Genomic DNA, 19,866 nt, shown 5'->3' on the forward strand with positions numbered 1-19,866 from the left:
AAATTAATAGCTGCTGATGTATAGTCTTAGCAGCCTTGCCACATCAGCCTTCTTTTATCCCACACTAGTCACACTGCTCTAAGTTTTTAATCCTCTGTCTCTGGAATTCTGCTAAAATAAGGGTTTTGAAAATACTAAAAATACAAAAATTCCTTCTGCTACGAAGCAGTTTTCTTCATTAGTTTCTTACAATTCTTTCAAGTTCTCAGACAGGCACCAAGGTTTAATTGTGAATTTATATGATATATATCATCTCAAAAACCTTTTTAATGGGGTGGGAACAGTGCAGTCTTCCAGTTGTTTTGGATTTGCAGTTGATAGCAGCCTTTCTCAACATAACCAATGGTGAGAAATTCTGGGAGCTGCAGTCCAGCAACATCGAACAGCTGCATGATTCCCATCCCTTTTAAATGGACAGTAATTAATCATTTTAACTTAAGCAACATATTTCATGCACATCAAACAGACTATTTGGAAAAAAACAAATTGTTGAGAGACGACAGAGCAATACTATATGTGCCTTCTCAAAACAAGTCCCAGGAATCGAAGGGCCTTACTCTAAGTCAGTGGTTCCCAACCTGTGGGTCGGGACCCCTTTGGGGGTCGAATGACCCTTTCACGGGGGTCGCCTAAGACCATCGGAAAACACATATTTGCATGTAGCAATGCAAATTATTTTATGGTTGGGGTCACCACAACATGAGGTACTGTATTAAAGGGTCACAGCATTAGTAAGGTTTAGAACCACTGCTCTAAGTTAACACAGTGTAGGAACTAGTCAAACCAACTAAAAATATCTTCTTTCAAGAGACATTTTAATTTTAATGCAACGCATTAGGAGGGCTGGGTACTGTAACTCTCTATATTCTTAGTTGAGCTCCCGCATCCCTTGCCATTAGCTATGTGGCTAGGCCTGGTGGGAGATGCAATCCAACAGTATCTGGAAAATTACAACTGACCCACCCCTGTACTAGGTTTATGTAACTGGATTACCCATCCTTTATTAAATTGCTGAATGTTAACTCCACCCCATTCTTCCACCCAATTGATCTTCTGTACCTGAATAACAATGTTATTCAGAAACTACAAAGATGTTTCTTGCAAGGAAGGCTGTCTTTTATCACTGCACCCTGGTTACCAAAGATCTGCAAAAGAGACATAATTGTTTCTGTTGCAAGCTGTGTGTACTAAACTGAAGTTGGGGCCTCCACAGCAAGCACAATTTATTCAGGAAACAACGAGTTCTCCTTGGCAAACAAAACATTTAATCCCTACTGTAAAAAACAAAGTTGAATTAAATCTCCTTCACTGAAGTTCATTTCTGCACAGTTGAAGAAATTAGTATGTTCATGTGTTATGATGCCTCAGCCACAGGTGGGGAACTGGCAGCCCTACAGCTACTGTTAGACTACAAATCTGATAGGCGCCAGCAAGCAACAGTGAGTGGTTAGGGATGATGGAAACTGTAGTCCAGCACATCTGGGAACCACAAATCCCCCATCTCTGCCTAGGCCCAGAAAAGTCAAACAAAAAGGAACCTTCCAAATCATTCCTATCTGTTACTATTCACCATGATTTATTGTTATGCTCTTGGTGCCTCAAGGTTTTTACAGTAAGACCCATATGCATTTGAAAAGCAATGCATACTCTTATTATGCAAATACGATATATCAACTATATTAGTTTAAAAAAACTAGTTTATTACTATTCTTCCCTGCCTTAAGGTGAAAATCCTGGATGCAGAACCTTGACATAAATTAATCTCTGTATCCTTTCCTGGGAGTTATGTTTCCTCTTCTGCTTCCTATAAGAAGCAGAATTGGGTGAGTTGACATTGTTGGACCACAAATGGAAGTCTCCTAGCCAGCAAACAGTCAGGGAGTTTCTGGGAATAGTAATACTGTACGTACTCCAAAAGTAACCTTCCAGGCTCTGTATGGAGGACTGATCTGCTTGGACAACACAGACAAGGAAGGCGCTCTGCACCTTCTCAGACACCCCCTTTTCCCACTTTGTTGTTTAGCCCTGCTGTTCCTTTTTAGCGCTGGGAGATTCAATAAAGTGCTGAGCATAACTGGGGACAACCAAAAAAGCACACAAATGGGTCCTAGAACAGATGGAGCCTGAAATCTCCCTGGAAGCCAAGATGATCCAAATGAGGGCTGTCGAACTTTGGCCACATCATGGAAGCGTTACTATTAGAAAGACACCATGCTAGGAAAGGTAGAGGGAAGTAGGAAGAGAGGAAGGCCACATGCAGATGGATGGCTCTATTAAGGGCCATGGCTATACTTTCAAGATCTAGCAGGTAGCGGAGGGCCGGGAATCTTTTGGGCTGTGTCACACTGGAGAAATAAACTGGTTTGACCCCACTTGAACTGCCAGGAGTCATGCTATGGAATTCTGGCAACTGTAGTAATTGGGCACCTTACCCAGTTTCTTAAAGCGCGGTGTCCAGAGAGCTTGGCAGCAGATGCAACAGCTCCTATAAGCCTGGGCAGAGACTGGGTGCTCTTCTTGGTGTGGTGGTGTTGTTGTGATGGTTGTTGCTGCTGCTGGTGGTGACGGTGACGGCCCCGGCGGTGGCTTTCCGAGCGGGACTTTTTCCATTTGCCACAAATCATGGCTGAGAGGAAAGCTCCTTGACTTGGAGAACCTCCACTTTACCTCCACTGAATCCCCTTCCTTCCTTCCTTCCTTCCTCCAAGGTCTGGACTGGAGAACCTTCCCCTTGCTGACCTACTTATTCCCCCCTTTCTTTCCTTCCTTGATCTGTGTCACCTTACTATGCCACTTATTAACACCTTTCTTTCTTCTTTCTTTCTTTCCTGTCTCGACCTGGAGAATCTCCACCTTACTTGTCCCACATATGCCCCTTTCTTTCTTCTTTCTTTCTTTCCTTCCTTCCTCCTTCCTTGATCAAGGTCTTGATTGGAGAACTTCCCCCTTACTGCCCCCTTATTCTCTCCCTTCCTTCTAAGGTCTGTGGGTCTCAACCTGGAAAACCTCCACCTTAGTATCCCACTTATTCAAACCCTTTCTTTTTTCTTTCTTTCTTGTCTGCCTGCAAGGTCTGTGGGTCTCGACTTGGATAACCTCCACCTTATTTACCCCATTATGGCCCTTCCTTCCTTCCTTCCTAGGTCTGAGTCTCGACTGGAGAACCTCCACCTTACCACCACACTAATGCCCCTTTCTTTCTTTCCTTCCTTCCTTCTTTCTTCTAGGTCTGTGGTTCTGGACTTAGATAACCTCCATTTTACTATCCCACTTTCCTTCTTCCTCTTCCTTCCTTCCTTCCTTCCCTCTTTCTTTCTTTCTTCTTGTCTGCCGCTAAGGTCTGTGGGTCTCAACCTGGAAAACTTCCACCTTAGTTACCCTCTTCCTTCCTTCCAGGTCTGGGTCTCGACTGGAAGAATCTCCACCTACTACCCCCACATATCTGCCTGCCTGCCGCCTTCCTAGGTCTGAGTCTTGTTGTGATGGTTGTTGCTGCTGCTGGTGGTGACGGTGGCGGCCCCGGCGGTGGCTTTCCGAGCGGGACTTTTTCCATTTGCCACAAATCATGGCTGAGAGGAAAGCTCCTTGACTTGGAGAACCTCCACTTTACCTCCACTGAATCCCCTTCCTTCCTTCCTTCCTTCCTTCCAAGGTCTGGACCTGGAGAACCTTCCCCTTGCTGACCTACTTATTCCCCCCTTTCTTTCCTTCCTTGATCTGTGTCACCTTACTATGCCACTTATTAACCCCTTTCTTTCTTTCTTTCTTTCTTTCCTGTCTCGACCTGGAGAATCTCCACCTTACTTGTCCCACATATGCCCCTTTCTTTCTTTCTTTCTTTCTTTCTTTCCTTCCTTCCTTCCTTGATCAAGGTCTTGATCTGGAGAACTTCCCCCTTACTGCCCCCTTATTCTCTCCCTTCCTTCTAAGGTCTGTGGGTCTCAACCTGGAAAACCTCCACCTTACTATCCCACTTATTCAACCCTTTCTTTCTTTCTTTCTTTCTTGTCTGCCTGCTAAGGTCTGTGGGTCTCGTCTTGGATAACCTCCACCTTATTTACCCCATATATGGCCCCTTCCTTCCTTCCTTCCTTCCTTCCTTCCTTCCTAGGTCTGAGTCTCGACCTGGAGAACCTCCACCTTACCACCACACTAATGCCCCCCTTTCTTTCTTTCTTTCTTTCTTTCCTTCCTTCCTTCCTTCCTTCCTTCTTTCCTTCCTTCCTAGGTCTGTGGGTCTGGACTTAGATAACCTCCATTTTACTATCCCACTTATTCACTCCTTCCTTCCTTCCTTCCCTCTTTCTTTCTTTCTTTCTTTCTTTCTTTCTTGTCTGCCTGCTAAGGTCTGTGGGTCTCAACCTGGAAAACTTCCACCTTAGTTACCCTCTTTCCTTCCTTCTCAGGTCTGGGTCTCGACTGGAAGAATCTCCACCTTACTTACCCCACATACTGTATCTGCCTGCCTGCCTGCCTGCCTTCCTAGGTCTGAGTCTGGCTGGAGCTGGAGACCCTCCACCTCCCAGCCCCTCGCCTCCCTCCCTCCCTCCTCCGTGGCCAGCCTCTGGGCCAGCCTCCTCCTCCTCCTCCTCTTCCCTGCTGCTTCTGCTGCTGCCCAGCCGCCTGCCTCCTTTCTTCTGGGCGCAGCAGCAGAGCAGAGATTGGAAAGAGGGAGAGGCAGAGCTTGGAAGGAGGGACGCTCACATTTCAGCAGCCCAGGCAAAAGGCCTTTAACTCTTTCTTTCCCGCCCTTTTCTCCTCCTCCTCCTTCTTTGGGAGGAAAGAGGGGTGCTCCTCTTTTTCTTTCTCTACAACACCTAAAAGTTTTCCTGATGCCAAACATGAGGAAGACTTCTTGAGAAATCCAGTGTCCTCTACCTACAATAGGAGCCTGTGACTTGACAAAGGAAGGAGGCAAGCTGGATTCCAAGGAAACATCTTCTTTGAATTGGAAATGCACATAGTTTCCTTGACTTTGAAAATCTCCCAGTGAACCCATGGCCAAAAAAGGGAGAGGTGCCAGCCTGCAGATAGCCCTCCCTACCATCTGAACCAAGACCAGAAACGGCAAAATGCATGCCTAGGACTAACATCTTCCATTTCTTTCTCCAGAAGCCAATATGTGACGTTGAAACCTTGCAATATGTAATTGTGCATTTGGGTTGGCCCCATAAAGGTATCATTGTTTGGGTGTTATTGGACACACACAGGTTGTTGCTGTTGTTATCATGCCCCACACATGTTGGTGTTATCAGCTCCCACTCATGGCAGGGTTTTCTTGGCAAGATTGGTTCAGAGAAGGCTTGCCCTAGCTGCCCTCTGAGGCTGAGAGAGTGTGACTTGTCCCAGACCTTTCCTGGCCAAGCTGGGAATCAAACCCTGGTCTCCAGAGTCTAGTCCAACCCTCAAACCACTACGCCACAGTGGCTTTCCAGAGTTTCCAAAACTCAAACCCTTACAACACGGAATCACACCACTTGACACTTGTGTGTGAAGTCGAAGGCTTTCACAGCCAGAATCCATAGTTTTTTGTGGGTTTTTCAGCCCATGTGGCCATATTCTGGAAGAGTTTATTCCTGATGTTTCGCCAGCATCTGTGGCTGGCATCTTCAGAGAATGCTGGCATGGAGGTAAGTGGTGTGTGTGTGTGTGTGTATATATATATATATATACAGTATATATATATACTGTGTGAACCTAGGTTGAGAGAAAGTGATTTACATGTTAATCTCTATATTGGACCAATATACAGTATACTTGTGCCATAGGCAGGCTTGGCATACACGGATTTAAGCTTCTACTCACAGCTACTCTGGGAAGTTAAAATGATGCACGCACCTGCAGTACACACCGCATGGTGCACACACACATAGGAATCAACAGGACTTGAGGTCCCACATTTTTTGCCATACTTGAGGGGGGGTCCAGAACAGATCCCCTGCATATACAAAGGTCCCAATATATACCCCACTCTCTTCCATGCCAGCATTCTCTGAAGATGCCAGCCACAGATGCTGGCGAAACATCAGGAATAAACTCTTCCAGAACATGGACACATAGCCCGAAAGCCCCACAAAAAAACTATCACACTTGTGCCACAGTCACCATGTAACACATTCATGCTCTTTTGTGAAGTAATTCATTGTAATGCAGAAAAGGTACCACTAAAATAAATCCATTTGTCTGAAAAGTACCACAAGATTCCTGGTTTTTCCCCCTTTTCCTCACTTCTTTTTATACTGTTTTGTATCATTCTTGCCCCCGACTCCTCTTTTCACAATGCCAGTCTCAGCCAAAATTTGGAAGTAACTAGGCATAAGCAACAGAGTTAGGCATAAATACACTCCTTTCCCCCCACATTTGTGGCTTTGCCTTTTGCGGATTTGATTGTTCACAGATTTTGTTAATATGTTCTCTCTAGGCATATCTAGGTCCTCCAGTGCAACTCTGTGATCAAATGTAGCCAAAAGTTGCATTGAAGGACCTAGAGATTACTAGATGGAACACTCCACTAGAGTAATTCTATGGTCAATGACTGGCAGGTGATGCCCACAGAGTTGCACTGGAGGACCTAGAGATTCCTAGAGAGGTGTTCTCTCAGGTAAAAACATAGTGCTTTTGTTATTTGCAGTTTTTCCACATTCATGGGGATCCTGTGCCCTAACCCCAGTGAATGTGAAGAGACAAGTGTAGTTACTTTGGGGCAAGGAGAGTGGAGCAGGAAACATATTTCAAATGCAACATATGAATAAGAGCAAATCACTCTCAATTGTAAAAAATAATTTCTAGTTGCTCAAAAGTTACTTTGAGGATAGGTAATTTGATACGATTTTTTTTCATGTTTTACGACTTGAAGGTAGTCAATCTAAAGCCATTTTTCTAAAAGTGACTTGGGGGAAACCATAATGAAAAGTAGAATTTGTAAGTGTATCATAGCATGATGCTCTAATTCTCTTACCAATCCATGGAGGTATCTGTACAGTCAGGCCCCCATATCTACTAATTCTTTATCCATGGGTTCAACCATTCATGGCTTGAAAATATTCCAAATATATATAAATTCCAAAAAACAAACCTTGATTTTGCTATTTCATATAAGGGACACCATCTCACTATGGCGTTGTATTTTTTAACAGGACTTGAGCATCCATAGATTTTGGGATTCATGGAAGATCCTGGAACCAAACCCAGTAGATACCAAGGGCCCACTGTCCTCAAAAAGGGAAGTAATGAGCAGTGCAACAAGGAATGTGACACATTACTTGTTTAATCACTGCAAAGATTAAGACAAACAGGCTACTTTTCAATCACTGTTATGAGTAAAAGAATAAAGGACTTTTTAAAAAAGGTAATTTTCCAAGCTCTATTGACAGCGAAGGAAGCCATGCAAGGAAGGGTTGCTTCTCCTACTCCATTTTGCAAGAAAAGCATGCCTTCCCTAAGACAGCATCTCCCTCCCTTACTTCATGAGATATTGCTCAGCTCAGCAGCTCACCAGCTGCTCAGGTTACTTTCTGTGCTTCCTCCGAGAGCGCAAGCAGTGGGGCCTCTCTCTCACAAAATATTCACAACATGCTCTTTGGATTTTGGCACCATCAGAAACTTGCACTAGTGCCGCCACCCCCTCCAATTTCAGTCCTTCATATTCTGAGTTCTCTCAACCAGTTTAATTTATATACAGAGAGCCTCTTATATCTACAGATTCTTTATTAATGGATTCAACCACCCATGGCTTGAAAAGATTCCATATTCCATATTGGACTATATATATAGTCCAAAAAGCAAAGCTTGATCTTGCTATTTTATATCGGGGACACCGTTTCACTATGCCATTGAATTTAATGGGACTTGAGCATCCACGGATTTTGGTATCCATGGAGGGTCCTGGAACCAAACCCCAGCAGATACCAAGGCCCCTCTGTATATACATCTCCCCTCCCTTTTAAGCAGGAGAGCCTATTTCCTAGATCTGCATTTGGAAGGGGTACAAGAATGTAAAACTGTGAAAATGATCTTCCACATGAGAGAAAAAAGAAATTAAAAAGGAAACACCATTCCTAGGGAGGCGTGAGGAGGAAATATACAAAATAAATAGTATGTATGTATACGAGGGTTAGTTAATAGTTGAGGACACTTTGAGATAGGATGTGAATAATTTGTTGGTATTAATAAGCTCATATATATATATTAAAGATCTCCTGTATTTGATTGTTATTGTATGCCTTCAAGTCATGTCCAACTTATGGCAACCCTATCATGGGGGTTTTCTTGGCACAATTTCTTCAGAGGAGGTTTGCCACTGCCTTCCCCTGAGGCTGAGAGTGTGTAACTTGCCCAAGGTCATCCAATGGGTTTCATGGCCAAGCAGGGATTTGAATCCTGGTCTCTAGAGCCATAATCCAACACTCAAACCACTAAGACATGCGGGGCAATCAAATATGGCACTCCAAAAGGAAAGGATGAACTACAAGTGAATAAGTCACCAGGTTCACTCGGCACATACTTAAGACCTTTTAAAGGAGCTTATTCAAAACCCTATAAATTACCGAGCTGCCTTCAGATGTGGTAAAAGTTGCTCTTCCATTGTCTGTGGTTTAGGAAGAGTCAGCTGCAAGTACAGCTGGGCTATATTCTAGGCTAGTCTAACACAGTGCTCTCCTAATACAGATATGCAGCTTGTCACTAAAGCCATGCTCTACTAGAGCACTTGAAGGCAGTCAATTTAAAACCATTTTCTAAAAGTTAATGGGAGAAACCATAATCAAAACTAGAACTTGTAACCATATCATAGCATGATGCTTGCTAAAGAGGAATCAGAAAGACAAAGGGCAGTTCTGCTTTCATGTTTTGTAATGCTTTGAGAATATCAGCAAACTCAAGTAGATAGGGAAGATCGGGTAGACATTATAAACTGGGATTTCCAAAAAGCCATTGCCAAAATTCCTCACCAATGCTTTCCAAATAAAGCGAACACTCAGGTAAGAGGGCATGTCCACCAATGACAGAGTGGAAATTGGGCATCCTCCCTTATATTGTTGAACTGTGGCTTGGTCTACTGGGAATTGCAGTCCAACAACATCTCCAGGCCCCTATGACTCCTATCCCTGTTTTATGGGTTGTAGACTGGCTAAAGAGATCCAGTGTGGTGTAGAAGTTTGAGCATTGGACTTTGGAGGCCAGGGTTAAGTTCCTGGTTCAGCCATAAAAACCCACTGGGGAACCTTGGGCAAGTCACACTCTCTCAGCCTCAGGGGCAAGACAATGACAAACCCTCTCTGAAGAATTTTACCAAATCCCATGACAAGGTTACCTTAGGGCTGCTATATGTTGGAAATGACTTGACGACACACACCAACAGGGGGGAAAAACAGAAAGAAGGCCACGGGGATAAAAAGACTGTTTTCTCAACAGAGGAACATCAATTTTTCTTAAGGGTCTGCCCTAGAATGAGTATTCCACAGGTCCGTATCCAGTAGCAAGCAATTAATAGCATTGTTAAAAACTGAAGAGGTCCATGATTTCTTTCAAAAGGATCTCTCCAGACTGGATGAGAGGCCAATGAAACAGCAGCTAAGACTCAACATTCAAGAATGATGACCTCTTTACTTACTTGTAACCATTGGAATGGGCTAACAGGAAAGCAATGCAGCAGTTTCAAACTAAACAACCAGTGTTGAGAAGGTGAAAGGTTGGAGGAAGGAATGGATAGAATAGAACACAGATAAGTAAAGGATTGGTATGTATTATGTAAGATGTTTGAGAGATTTTATTGTGTAGCTTTATTGCTTTTGTTATTGATTTTGACATGTGTGTCTTTTTAGATATTAATATATATACAAAGTTTATAGATTTGGGTTCGAATGGGTTTGTATGTATTTGTTTATGTTGTATGCTTTATGATGTTTTGTGTCTTTTGAATCAATAAACATTATTTTAAAAATTAAAAAATAAACAGCCGGTGTTGTGTATGCATATGCATGTATTTGTGCGTGTTTTAAAAAATGGAAGAGACATACCAACTTCATTCACACCACATTCTGTCTCTCAAGCTTCACGACAAATAAAAAAGAAATTCACCAGAATGACAACAGTTAATTTCAATTTGCAAGGATCTAAGAAGAATAGTCTATGGTTACGATGATCAGAGATTGAAAAGCAGTGTGTAGGAAGGAGCAAACCATTGTCTGATTCTGCAAATGATTACTATAATGTAAATTAATTAATTTTTAATTTCCTACTCCTCTCTTTACCTGCCCCACACACCATAAAACAAAGAATCTGGATTGATCCCTCAGTCACCCCTAATAGCGTCAGGAGAGACAGTGAATCGTTTTCATTCTTTAAGGTTATTATCCTATCATACTCAAAGTACCACACTAAAGTGGATGGGATTTATGTCTGTATAGTGGGAACTGTAAAGATTACAGACATATTAGACATGTTCGTCTTGAATATCATCCTTCTCTGCCAAAGTTCTGGTGCCTCACAAAACTATAAATCCCAGAATCTTGTAAGATGGAGCCATGGCAATTAAAGTGGTGTCAAACTGCATTATTTCTACAATGTAGATGCACAATGTGTCAACCCATAATTGAACAGTAGTGAAAATATTCCTTTGTATACTATATGTTTTGGGTTCATCATCTTCAAATTGGGGGTTAAGAACTGCTAACAAGATGTGTTTCGGTTTTCCAGGTGAAGGAAGCTAGGGGATATAACAGAGGATTCCAGTTCTCCTTTTAGGGAAGAAAAAAGTGAACAGTTTCTCAGAGATTAAGAAAAAAGAAGTAGGTATGTTTAGAAGTAGTGTACAGTGCAGCTTTTTTCAACTCCACATGTCTTGGACTACTATTCCACAATATCCCTATTGGAAGGGGATGATGGGAATGATCTCAAGGGTGCTAGGTTGGTGACAGCTGATTTAGTAAAATCTTAGGAGTTTATCAAACGAGAGGTATTTCTTTTAAATTCGAATGAAAAGAAAGTGGGGCCAGAACGCATTCACTTAAAGTCGCTAGTTTAGTGCAATTACACGAATGCATATTGCGTTCAAACTGGCTTCTCATTGCCAGAAAATAGCATGCCATTGCCCAAATTTGTATGTAGTGGGTTATCACCCAATAACGTAAAACCACATGATTGCGTTCAGACTGACTTCCCATTGCCCAAATTTGTGTGTAGTGGGTTATCACGCAATAACATTAAATCCCATGATTGCATTCACATTGCCATTGGATTATACTTCCAATTCCCCTTGTCTGATAAACTCCTTAGAAACTTAGCAGTCTGAGATAGGTCTCACTGCCTTTCCAGTGTCTGTGTCCTTTTTGAGGACAAACCTAAATTTTGGAAATTAAGAAAAAATACTACAGACAGATATCTAAACACAATCAGAAGTAATTTCCTCATTTGGACAATGCCTTGACAGGTGTTTTGCTCTCCTCCCTGTTTAGAAAATGTCCATTGCACCTGCTTACATAGGAAAAAAAACTATTTTCAAGCCTGAGCCAGGATTTTTGATATTGATCTTGGGGTTAAACCCTTCTGAGCCCAGTCTTAACTTAATCCCAAAAGGCAAGACCTGTATGCTGGCAGATGGATTTTGTCAATATAGGGAAGTAGTGCCATCTTAAGGACAAAACAAGGTACAGTATTAATCTTTTCAGATATATGATGGCCAATTAACAGCAAACTTAAACACAACAAAATTTGCTGTGCATTGTTTAAAAATGTTTTAAAGCATTGCATTAAATTATTAAATGCTTTCAAATCCTTCACAAATAAAATAGGGAAAAGGGAACAAGAAAGAAAAGAAAGAAAAGATCAGAACCCATAGGACTGTTCTAGAATTTTAATCTGGTGTTCATAGGTTTTCAGATACCATTTACAGTTTAAATGCACCTGTTTTCTTTCTTTCTTTTTCTTCTTCTTTATTTTAAAAACACTTAAACATACTTCCCATTGAAGTGAACAAGACTCTAGCTCCTGCTAGATCCCCCACGTAAGGGAAGGGATCACTGTACCAACAATATAAATACAAACTAAAATCACTTTTAAATAGGCAAGATTGGAGGGAGACATAGCTGAAACGGTGTTGCACAGTTGTGCCTCCTGTGTCAATGGAGTTTATCACACGGGAGGAATTTCTCTTAATTTTGAATGAAAAGAAAGTGGGGTCAGAACACATTCACATGAATTCGCTAGTTCATGCAATAACATTAAACCCCAAGATTGCATTCTGATTCACATGAATTCGCTAGTGAATTCGAATTGTGTTCAAACTGACTTCCCATTGCCTGAAAATAGCTTGCCATGGCCAGAAATTGCATGTGATCACCTCTCACGCAATAACGTGAAACCCCATGATTGCATTCGGATTGACTTCCCATTGCCCGAAATTGTATGTGCTAGTCTATTACACAATAACATGAAACCCCATGATTGCATTCGGATTGCCATTGGATTATACTTCCAATTTCCCTTGTCTGATAACGTCCAGAATGTCATGAATCTACTGTGGCCTCTAGTCAAAACATTTAAGGAGCTATCCAAGCTGTTTTCTATAGGTGGCATTCATCACCTTAGATATTTCCTTTTAAGGTTTGGATTATCTTGAATGGATTAATTGCCACATTGACATGGAAACTGCTAGCTGTCACTAGTGCAGATGGTCACTTGTTCACTTGGTTCTTAGCCCTTGTAATTAATAACTACAAGCAAAGTGCGTCTTGACTGTTTTGTGTTGTGGGACAACTCAACCTCTCTTCTCCACTCCTGCAGGCTCAGGGATGGGGTTTCCTTGACTGAGTCTATCCATCTGGTGTGTGATCTACCTCTCTTTCTACTGCCCTCCACTTTCTGTGTATGGAATGGTCTTTGATGACCAATGAGAAATTACAGCAGAGATTGTAAGGTTGCTAACAGCACCTCGCCATCTTCAACATTTATGCAAATACCTGGTGGGAAATACTACCAGAATTATAAAATTAAACATTTGCACAAACAAATCAAACAACTTAAATGTAGGATATTTCTAAGCCGTCCTTGATAATAACAATATTGAGAAAGGGTTGTCACAGACTTGAGAAAATCTGAGCCTGTATACAGATAAGTAATCCTGACATACATTTACGATGTAATTTTTCAACTCGCCCCAGTGATGTGTAGCAATAATTTTGCTGGGTCACAGTAAAAAACAATCTACTTTAGACTCCTGTTTCAACCAGATGATCCCGGGTAGCTTCATAATAGAGCAGTGAGCTCACAGCCCTCTTCTCTCCACACCGATGATTTCCCCCAACATCTTTAAAGGTACACTGTTTCTAAATGTGGACGCTCCTATCAACTCTTGTGATGACTAATCTTCTCTAGTAAATTTACTCTACCAGTTTGTCTTAACTCTCTATTAATTTGTCTTTTCATCTGGTTAAACGGAACATTTAACAACAGACAATTAATATCAACATGGACTTTATCACACGGGCTGATTTTGGCATTAAAGAGAGATTAAAGTGCATTTAAAACATCCCGCAAATGAAGCAGAGTAATTGAACAAATGATTATCACACGTAATTGCTGAAATCCCGAAAGTAAAAAGATGCACATTAATGCTTCTTTGTGACCACTTTAATGGCAGGTTTTGTGCGGCATCGTGTGAAATCGTTATGTGTACTTATGTGATTTTTCCAGGATATTCATGGAATAAACTCCTCATTCGTGTGATAAACTATTGAACAGATTGGACATGCCATTTTTCATTTATTAAAAAAGGCAGGCATCATTTTATTTCCAGCATGGCAATGTAATTATTACTTAGTTTCCAAATAGACTTCCAGCAGAACTTTAAAATTCATGTGAAAACTAAGCCAAATAAAGTCAAAGGTTTATTTCAAAACATAGCAATATAAGCAAAAGAGGATCAAAAAACAGGGGACAGAATGAATGGAAACACCTAATTAAAATGTTATTTAAGCTCTAGTAACCATAACTCTGACTAGACATTCTGTTATGTTTTCTCTTCAAACCCACACATTTTGGAACAGAACTAACATATTCTACTCTTTGACAAACCAGGGCTGGGCCAAGTGCTAGACTGGGAAAGATTTGCAGATGATGTATATTTTTCCAAAGCATACTAGCATAAAACTCATGAGTGAAAAGTTTTGAGTTGCTTGGTAAAGGTGGCATGGGTTCCTGGCATAAACAGAGAATCATTTACTGAAGTTACACGAGTCATAAAATAAGGGATCAGCATTAGGTTCACAGGTATTCTTTGTGAAAACTGGAATTTAACTGCTGTAAATGTGAATAATAATTGAAACATCACCAGAGGTGCTGTGGCATTTCTTTTCTGCTGTTACATTGTCATGTTGTTAGAAAGAGTGGTTCCAAACCAGGGGCGTTTTCACACTACACAATTACACTGCTACATTTCCATGTCCACTGCATCCACACTGGGGAAATAACCCGGTTTGGCACCGCTTTAAGTGTCTTGGCTCAAGGCTATGGCATTCTGGGAGATGGAGTTTGTTGTGGGCCCAGAGCGGAGCACAGGATTTCCCTGTGAATGGTTTGTTGTTGGAGCATTCCCGGTTCTTCCAGGGATAAGTCCTATTTAATCATAATGTGTGTGAAAATTTTCACAGCGATCACACAACTTTGCTAGGAAAATGCCTTTTTAATCCCCTGATTTCCCCCCATGTGATAGTATCCTAAGGCTACTAAACTATCTCTAGCTCCACTTGCATTAAGAAAAGAGGGCAAGAAGGCCTCATCCTCTACATGCCCACATCCTGCAACATTTCACAGATGAAAACTAGGACAAGTCTGGCCAAGATGTACTGTACTAGACGTGGTCAAGATGGCAAAAGTTATTAATGAGGAAGAATGCACAAGCTAGGAAAGGCTGCAGCAGTTTGCTTTTGCCTGAACCTACTGGGAAAGGCAAGATTCCCCTCCATTTCTTCTTCTCTCCCTCAGCTGAGTTAACTGTGTGCAAACTAATTTTGCACTTTGGACTCAGTTTGCAGCAACTGAAGTAAACTGAGAACCAAAGCAGAAAGTTGGATGAGAAGAGAGAAACTAGGATATTTTTTTTAAATAGTTGGGAAAAAATGGAACAACATAGGAATAATTGTTACTGTCCCAAATTGGTACAGTTGAAAGGTATGCATCCCTGCTCCTTGTCCTCTGGCACATAGAAAGCTACTGTGGCTACTATATTTTCCAAGATCTCTGATGCTTTCAATACTATTAGACTAACATTTCAGACATGGGGAAAACGTAGCAGATCTAATGTTGCTGAACATTACCCAGTTTGGCCTTAGTTTGTCCCACCCTATGAAAGAAGAGAGGGAGAGTCATCTAATTACAAAAGAAATCAGTTGATGGTCTTTTCTATTGCTATGTTACTGTGACTCAAAGCAAAGCAGAAGAAAAGGGAACAAAGTACCCCACAATGAGTAAATAGCAAAGTGACTCAGTGCTATATTTCAATGGGTGATAGATTTCAAGCTCTGGAGTCAAAGGAGAGAAATTTCCAGAGTAGATCAAAGAGGCTATGAGAATACTAGAGTTAAAATTGCTGAATTGTGGAATGTTTATATATACATTTAATACACTGTAGATCATCCATGGAAATCCACTGGGTGACTGTGGGCATGTCACATTCTGTCAGCCTCAGAGGATGGCAAAGGGAAACCCCCTCTAAAGAAACTTGCCAAGAAAACCCTGTGATAGGGTTGCTTTAGGGTTGCCATAAGTAGGAAACAACTTGAAGGTACACAACAACAACAACAAAGATTCCACATAGCCAAAGCAAGGAAGAAAGAAATAAAATAAAATAAAGAAGACACACATTGGCTTGCAAAGCACAGTGAAAGTAGGTGGAAGCCTACAATTTGGGCAGAGAGTAGCTAAAATGTCGCTAAACTGAGTAGCTTCTTAGGGGCAATTAGCATACACATTGTAAACTCCTTAGGGACTGCTTAAGTACACCAATAAACAGTATAGAAATGTACTTGCTATTGGTGGTGCTATTTTGAACTATGTCCAGAAATGCACCAGCAAACAGTGAAGCTGTTTGATCAAGAGAGTTATATATTTCATACAAACAGTCCCCAGGTTGTTCCTTCCTCTCTCTTTTCCATCCCCACCCACTGCCCTGACTTTGGCTGGGCTGTCAAGGAGATCTCAGTGCTAAGTTGTCATGCTTTGAAACTGCTTAGCTACAAAGACAAAGACTATGCATCATAATGCTCACCACAAACATGAGGGAAGTGTTACAACAACTCCCTTCTGAATTCTTACCTAGCAATGATTTTGATCTGAACCAGGAAAGAACTCAACCCTTTTTGCCCTCCCTTGAATTTCTAGCATGCCCCCTCCTCTTTCCCACTTCCCTGGAAATCGCTGACCATCACACACCATCCCTCAAAAATCCAAGGAATCCAACCTCCTCCCACTCCATGGTTTGGTTAATCTTAGATTTGGAGGGTCAAGGAAGAATTTGGGGAGGGATCTCATGGTTTTTACTCCAAACTGAGGGTCCAATAGATGATAGAGATCACAAGCTGAGTCAAATGTGCTTTGATCAGGGCAAACTATGGGCTTATTTATGGAACAATTTAATGGTGTTTAATTTGAGTTACATTTTCTTTCAATTAATTATCAAAGCTATGGACTGCTTTTAGCCCAATGTCCTGGTGATGGGGGGCATAGCATGTGCTACACAAAGTGGCAAAAAAGGAAGGAACTAAGGGAGGGATACAGACAGGCAGAAAGGGGCAGCCAGATGCCGCCCTTCTGCCCCGGATGGAGGCCACAGCAAATGCCGCAGCGTCTGCAAGGCCTAAAAAGAACCCGCTCCCAGCGGGTTCTTTCTACACCGCATGCATAGCGCCAGTGGCATGCTCATGTGCAACCATGACATCCACATGGTGTGGCACTGTTTGGGCGCTGTGCCACATGGACATCATTGTATGGATGGGCGCACGCAATCATGGCACCCACGTGCAGACAGTACCCTAATTTTGGCCTCAGACCGGTGCAAAGAGCCAGTCTGTACAGGGCCCATCTGACTCCTGTCCTTCTGTCTTCTCTCCCCCCCTCTTCTCCTCATCTCCTTCCCTTCTCCCCCCCCCCCTTCCTCAGACACTTCCAGGTCTACCATAGCAGCATTGGAAGAGCCAGAGAGCGATGGGAGAGAAATCATCACCATTATTGTCATCAATATCCTGTTTTTTGTCCCTAAAATGCAGCCATAACTGACTTACAAGTACAATATAACTAAAACATGCAAAGAGCAATATTAAAATAGAATTAAGCTTTTAAAAATATTATAACAATTTAAACTGCACATTTAAAAAGGATAAAAGCAGATAAAAACCAGTTGGATAAAAACAGTACAGCACCCTCTTAAAAGCTCTTCCTTTAAAACCCCTCAGTTCTAAAAGCTTGCCAGAATATAATATAAATATAATATAACATGATTAATATATCTTTGCATTTCAGCACAGGAACAGCAAGGAGAGGGTCGTTCTTGACTGTCTGGGGAGGGAGTTCTAGAATTCAGGGGCAGCCAGTGAGAAGGCCCTGTCTTGCATCCCCACCAGCTGTACCTATGAATATGATAGGACTGAAAGAAGGGCCTCTCCTGAGTAGCTCAGGGCCTAGGTAAGCATGTATGTGGACACATAGAGAATAAAGATAAAGTAGAGAAGATAGGACCTGGAGTGGAAAGAAGAGAGAATCCGTCTTCATTCACTGCCATGGCAAATGCTACTATCTCTGGAGCTCCACATTTACTACAGACCAGAAGCTGCAGCTGTCAGGTAAAGGTATCTGGGATGCCACAGATAGGGGGTTGAAACGGGGCTTGTTGTGAAAGAGATTTGTGGTGTTGCAGAATACTCAGGAGTTTCTTTCAGCTCACGTAATTGGAATTTTCCAATTCTAGCACTTGGTTCAAGGATCAGCTTATGAGAAAGCCTTCAGCCTGAGATCTGGGAGCCACTGCAAGTCAGAGGAGGCAAATGAAGGGAGAGAAAATTGGACAAGGAAGGGGAGGGAAGAGGGAAGAAGATCCTGCCAGGATGAAACTGGTGTGCCACTGACATCACTGGATACTGGAGTAGTGAGACAACACCAACACAAACAATATTCCATAAAAAGAATTGCTGATAGTAAGACCTGGGAAAATATATGGACTCATTTACCATTTAAAACTAGGTCCATTGCCATTAATGAGAGTACTATCAAGTTGGTCCATCAGTGGTACCTCACCCCAGTCAAATTGGCTCGTATGTCTACCAATGCTAATCCAAAATGCTGGAGGGATTGTGAAGGTAGGGGTACATATGTGGCTGGATTGTCCCTTAGTGCATGAGTTTTGGACAGAAATTTTACAACTGATCTCCAAGATCACTAAACAAAGTACTGTATACAATCATCACCACTCCTACTCCTGTTCTCCATTTTTATGAATGAAATTAAAGCCCTCCAGCACAAAGAACGTATTAGTTTGCTTCTGGCTGTTGCCAGGCTTGAGATAGCCAAGAACTAGAAGACTGGAAAGTTGAATATTGCAGGATGGTGGACTAGACTCTGGGACTTGTGGTTAATGCAGAAAATGGCAGATACCGGTAATAACAACAGAGCGAGAGGCTTACACTTTGGATTGACCTTTCATAAGATTCGGCACCCATTTATCAAATACATCCAGCAAGATTTAGTCTCTAGACATCCTCCAATTATAGCTAAATTTTTATGGAAAGAGGTCTTTCAGGATCCCTGAATACACCTTTTATCTATAATTTTCAGGGCCTTATCTGGGTTATTGCCTGTATTTATTGTTGTTTTGGTGTACTGTTTGTTGTCATGTTTTGTTTTACAATGTATTAATAAAATTTTAATAAAAAAAAAAGAATTGATGATATTCTGTCCCAGCTCCAGGAGGACTTCTCTGGCTTGTGCTCATGATGATTCACATGTTTTTTGAAAAGCCTTAAACGAGAGTGGAAAATACTTCTCCTTTTAAAACATGTGAAAATTGTTCACAAAATATAATAATACAGAAAATTGAAGTTTGTTTGGATGGTACTTTAAATCTACTTACGAAGTATGAAAGAATATAAAAGATCAGCTGCACTGTATGGGGAAAAAAAGAGTGATGATATTATCTGCCCTGCTCCTACTAAATCCAGATGATTCAATGACCTCTTTTCTCTTCTCTCCATGGAGCACATGTGACTCAGCATATCTATCAATATACAGCGTTAGGGAGGAAAAGAGAGCGCGAGAGAGTCGCACATGATATGCAGGACTCCTAATAAGTGCTGAGCTCACATCAGTTAATAAAATATTTTGAGGTATTTTCTAATGCTTTATTTGAGATGTCATGAACTCCAGCCAACTGCACATATATGAAAAGGTCTCCTATTGGTAACATTAAATCAATGACAAGAACAATAAAGTGACTTGAGACAGGATCTTCTGTTACAGTGTATCTGCTTTTCTTTTCTTTTTAGTAGCCCCCAGAACCTCTTTCCCCTGACCAAATAGATGTGGATGTTGTTATTGTTGTTAAAAGAATCACTTCCCTCTTATAGAAACCTCCCAGAATAGCATTTTTGCTATATATGGTCCAGCTCACCCGCCAAATAACTCAGCACTGACAGTTAGTGACTCCCAACTCAGTGAGGTGAAAAGGTGTTACATAAGATGCTGAACTCTGTCCCACAGATAGGTTCAGTATCTTTAAAGCTATCAAAATGCTAGAGTGGATTTATGGCCCTATTAATACAGTATGGGAACCAACAGGCATCACTAGATCCCAGAAATGGAATTTCAGAAACTGGCAGTGCTTTT

General features: G+C 41.6%; 1 protein-coding gene across 1 annotated transcript in view; it reads right to left on the minus strand.

Annotated features, from left to right (window-relative positions):
• PLCD3 (phospholipase C delta 3) overlaps nucleotides 1–4,490 on the minus strand; it is a 66,457-nt gene extending 61,967 nt beyond the window's left edge. The window contains 3 exon segments of the mRNA XM_042475143.1: nucleotides 2,433–2,447; nucleotides 2,450–2,701; nucleotides 3,637–4,490. Coding sequence (XP_042331077.1) covers nucleotides 2,433–2,447; nucleotides 2,450–2,624 — 190 coding nt within the window. The 5' untranslated portion in view covers nucleotides 2,625–2,701; nucleotides 3,637–4,490.
• Between the last annotated feature and the right edge of the window lie 15,376 nt (nucleotides 4,491–19,866).

Source organism: Sceloporus undulatus, chromosome 6, assembly GCF_019175285.1.
Source record: "Sceloporus undulatus isolate JIND9_A2432 ecotype Alabama chromosome 6, SceUnd_v1.1, whole genome shotgun sequence".
NCBI lineage: Eukaryota > Metazoa > Chordata > Lepidosauria > Squamata > Phrynosomatidae > Sceloporus > Sceloporus undulatus.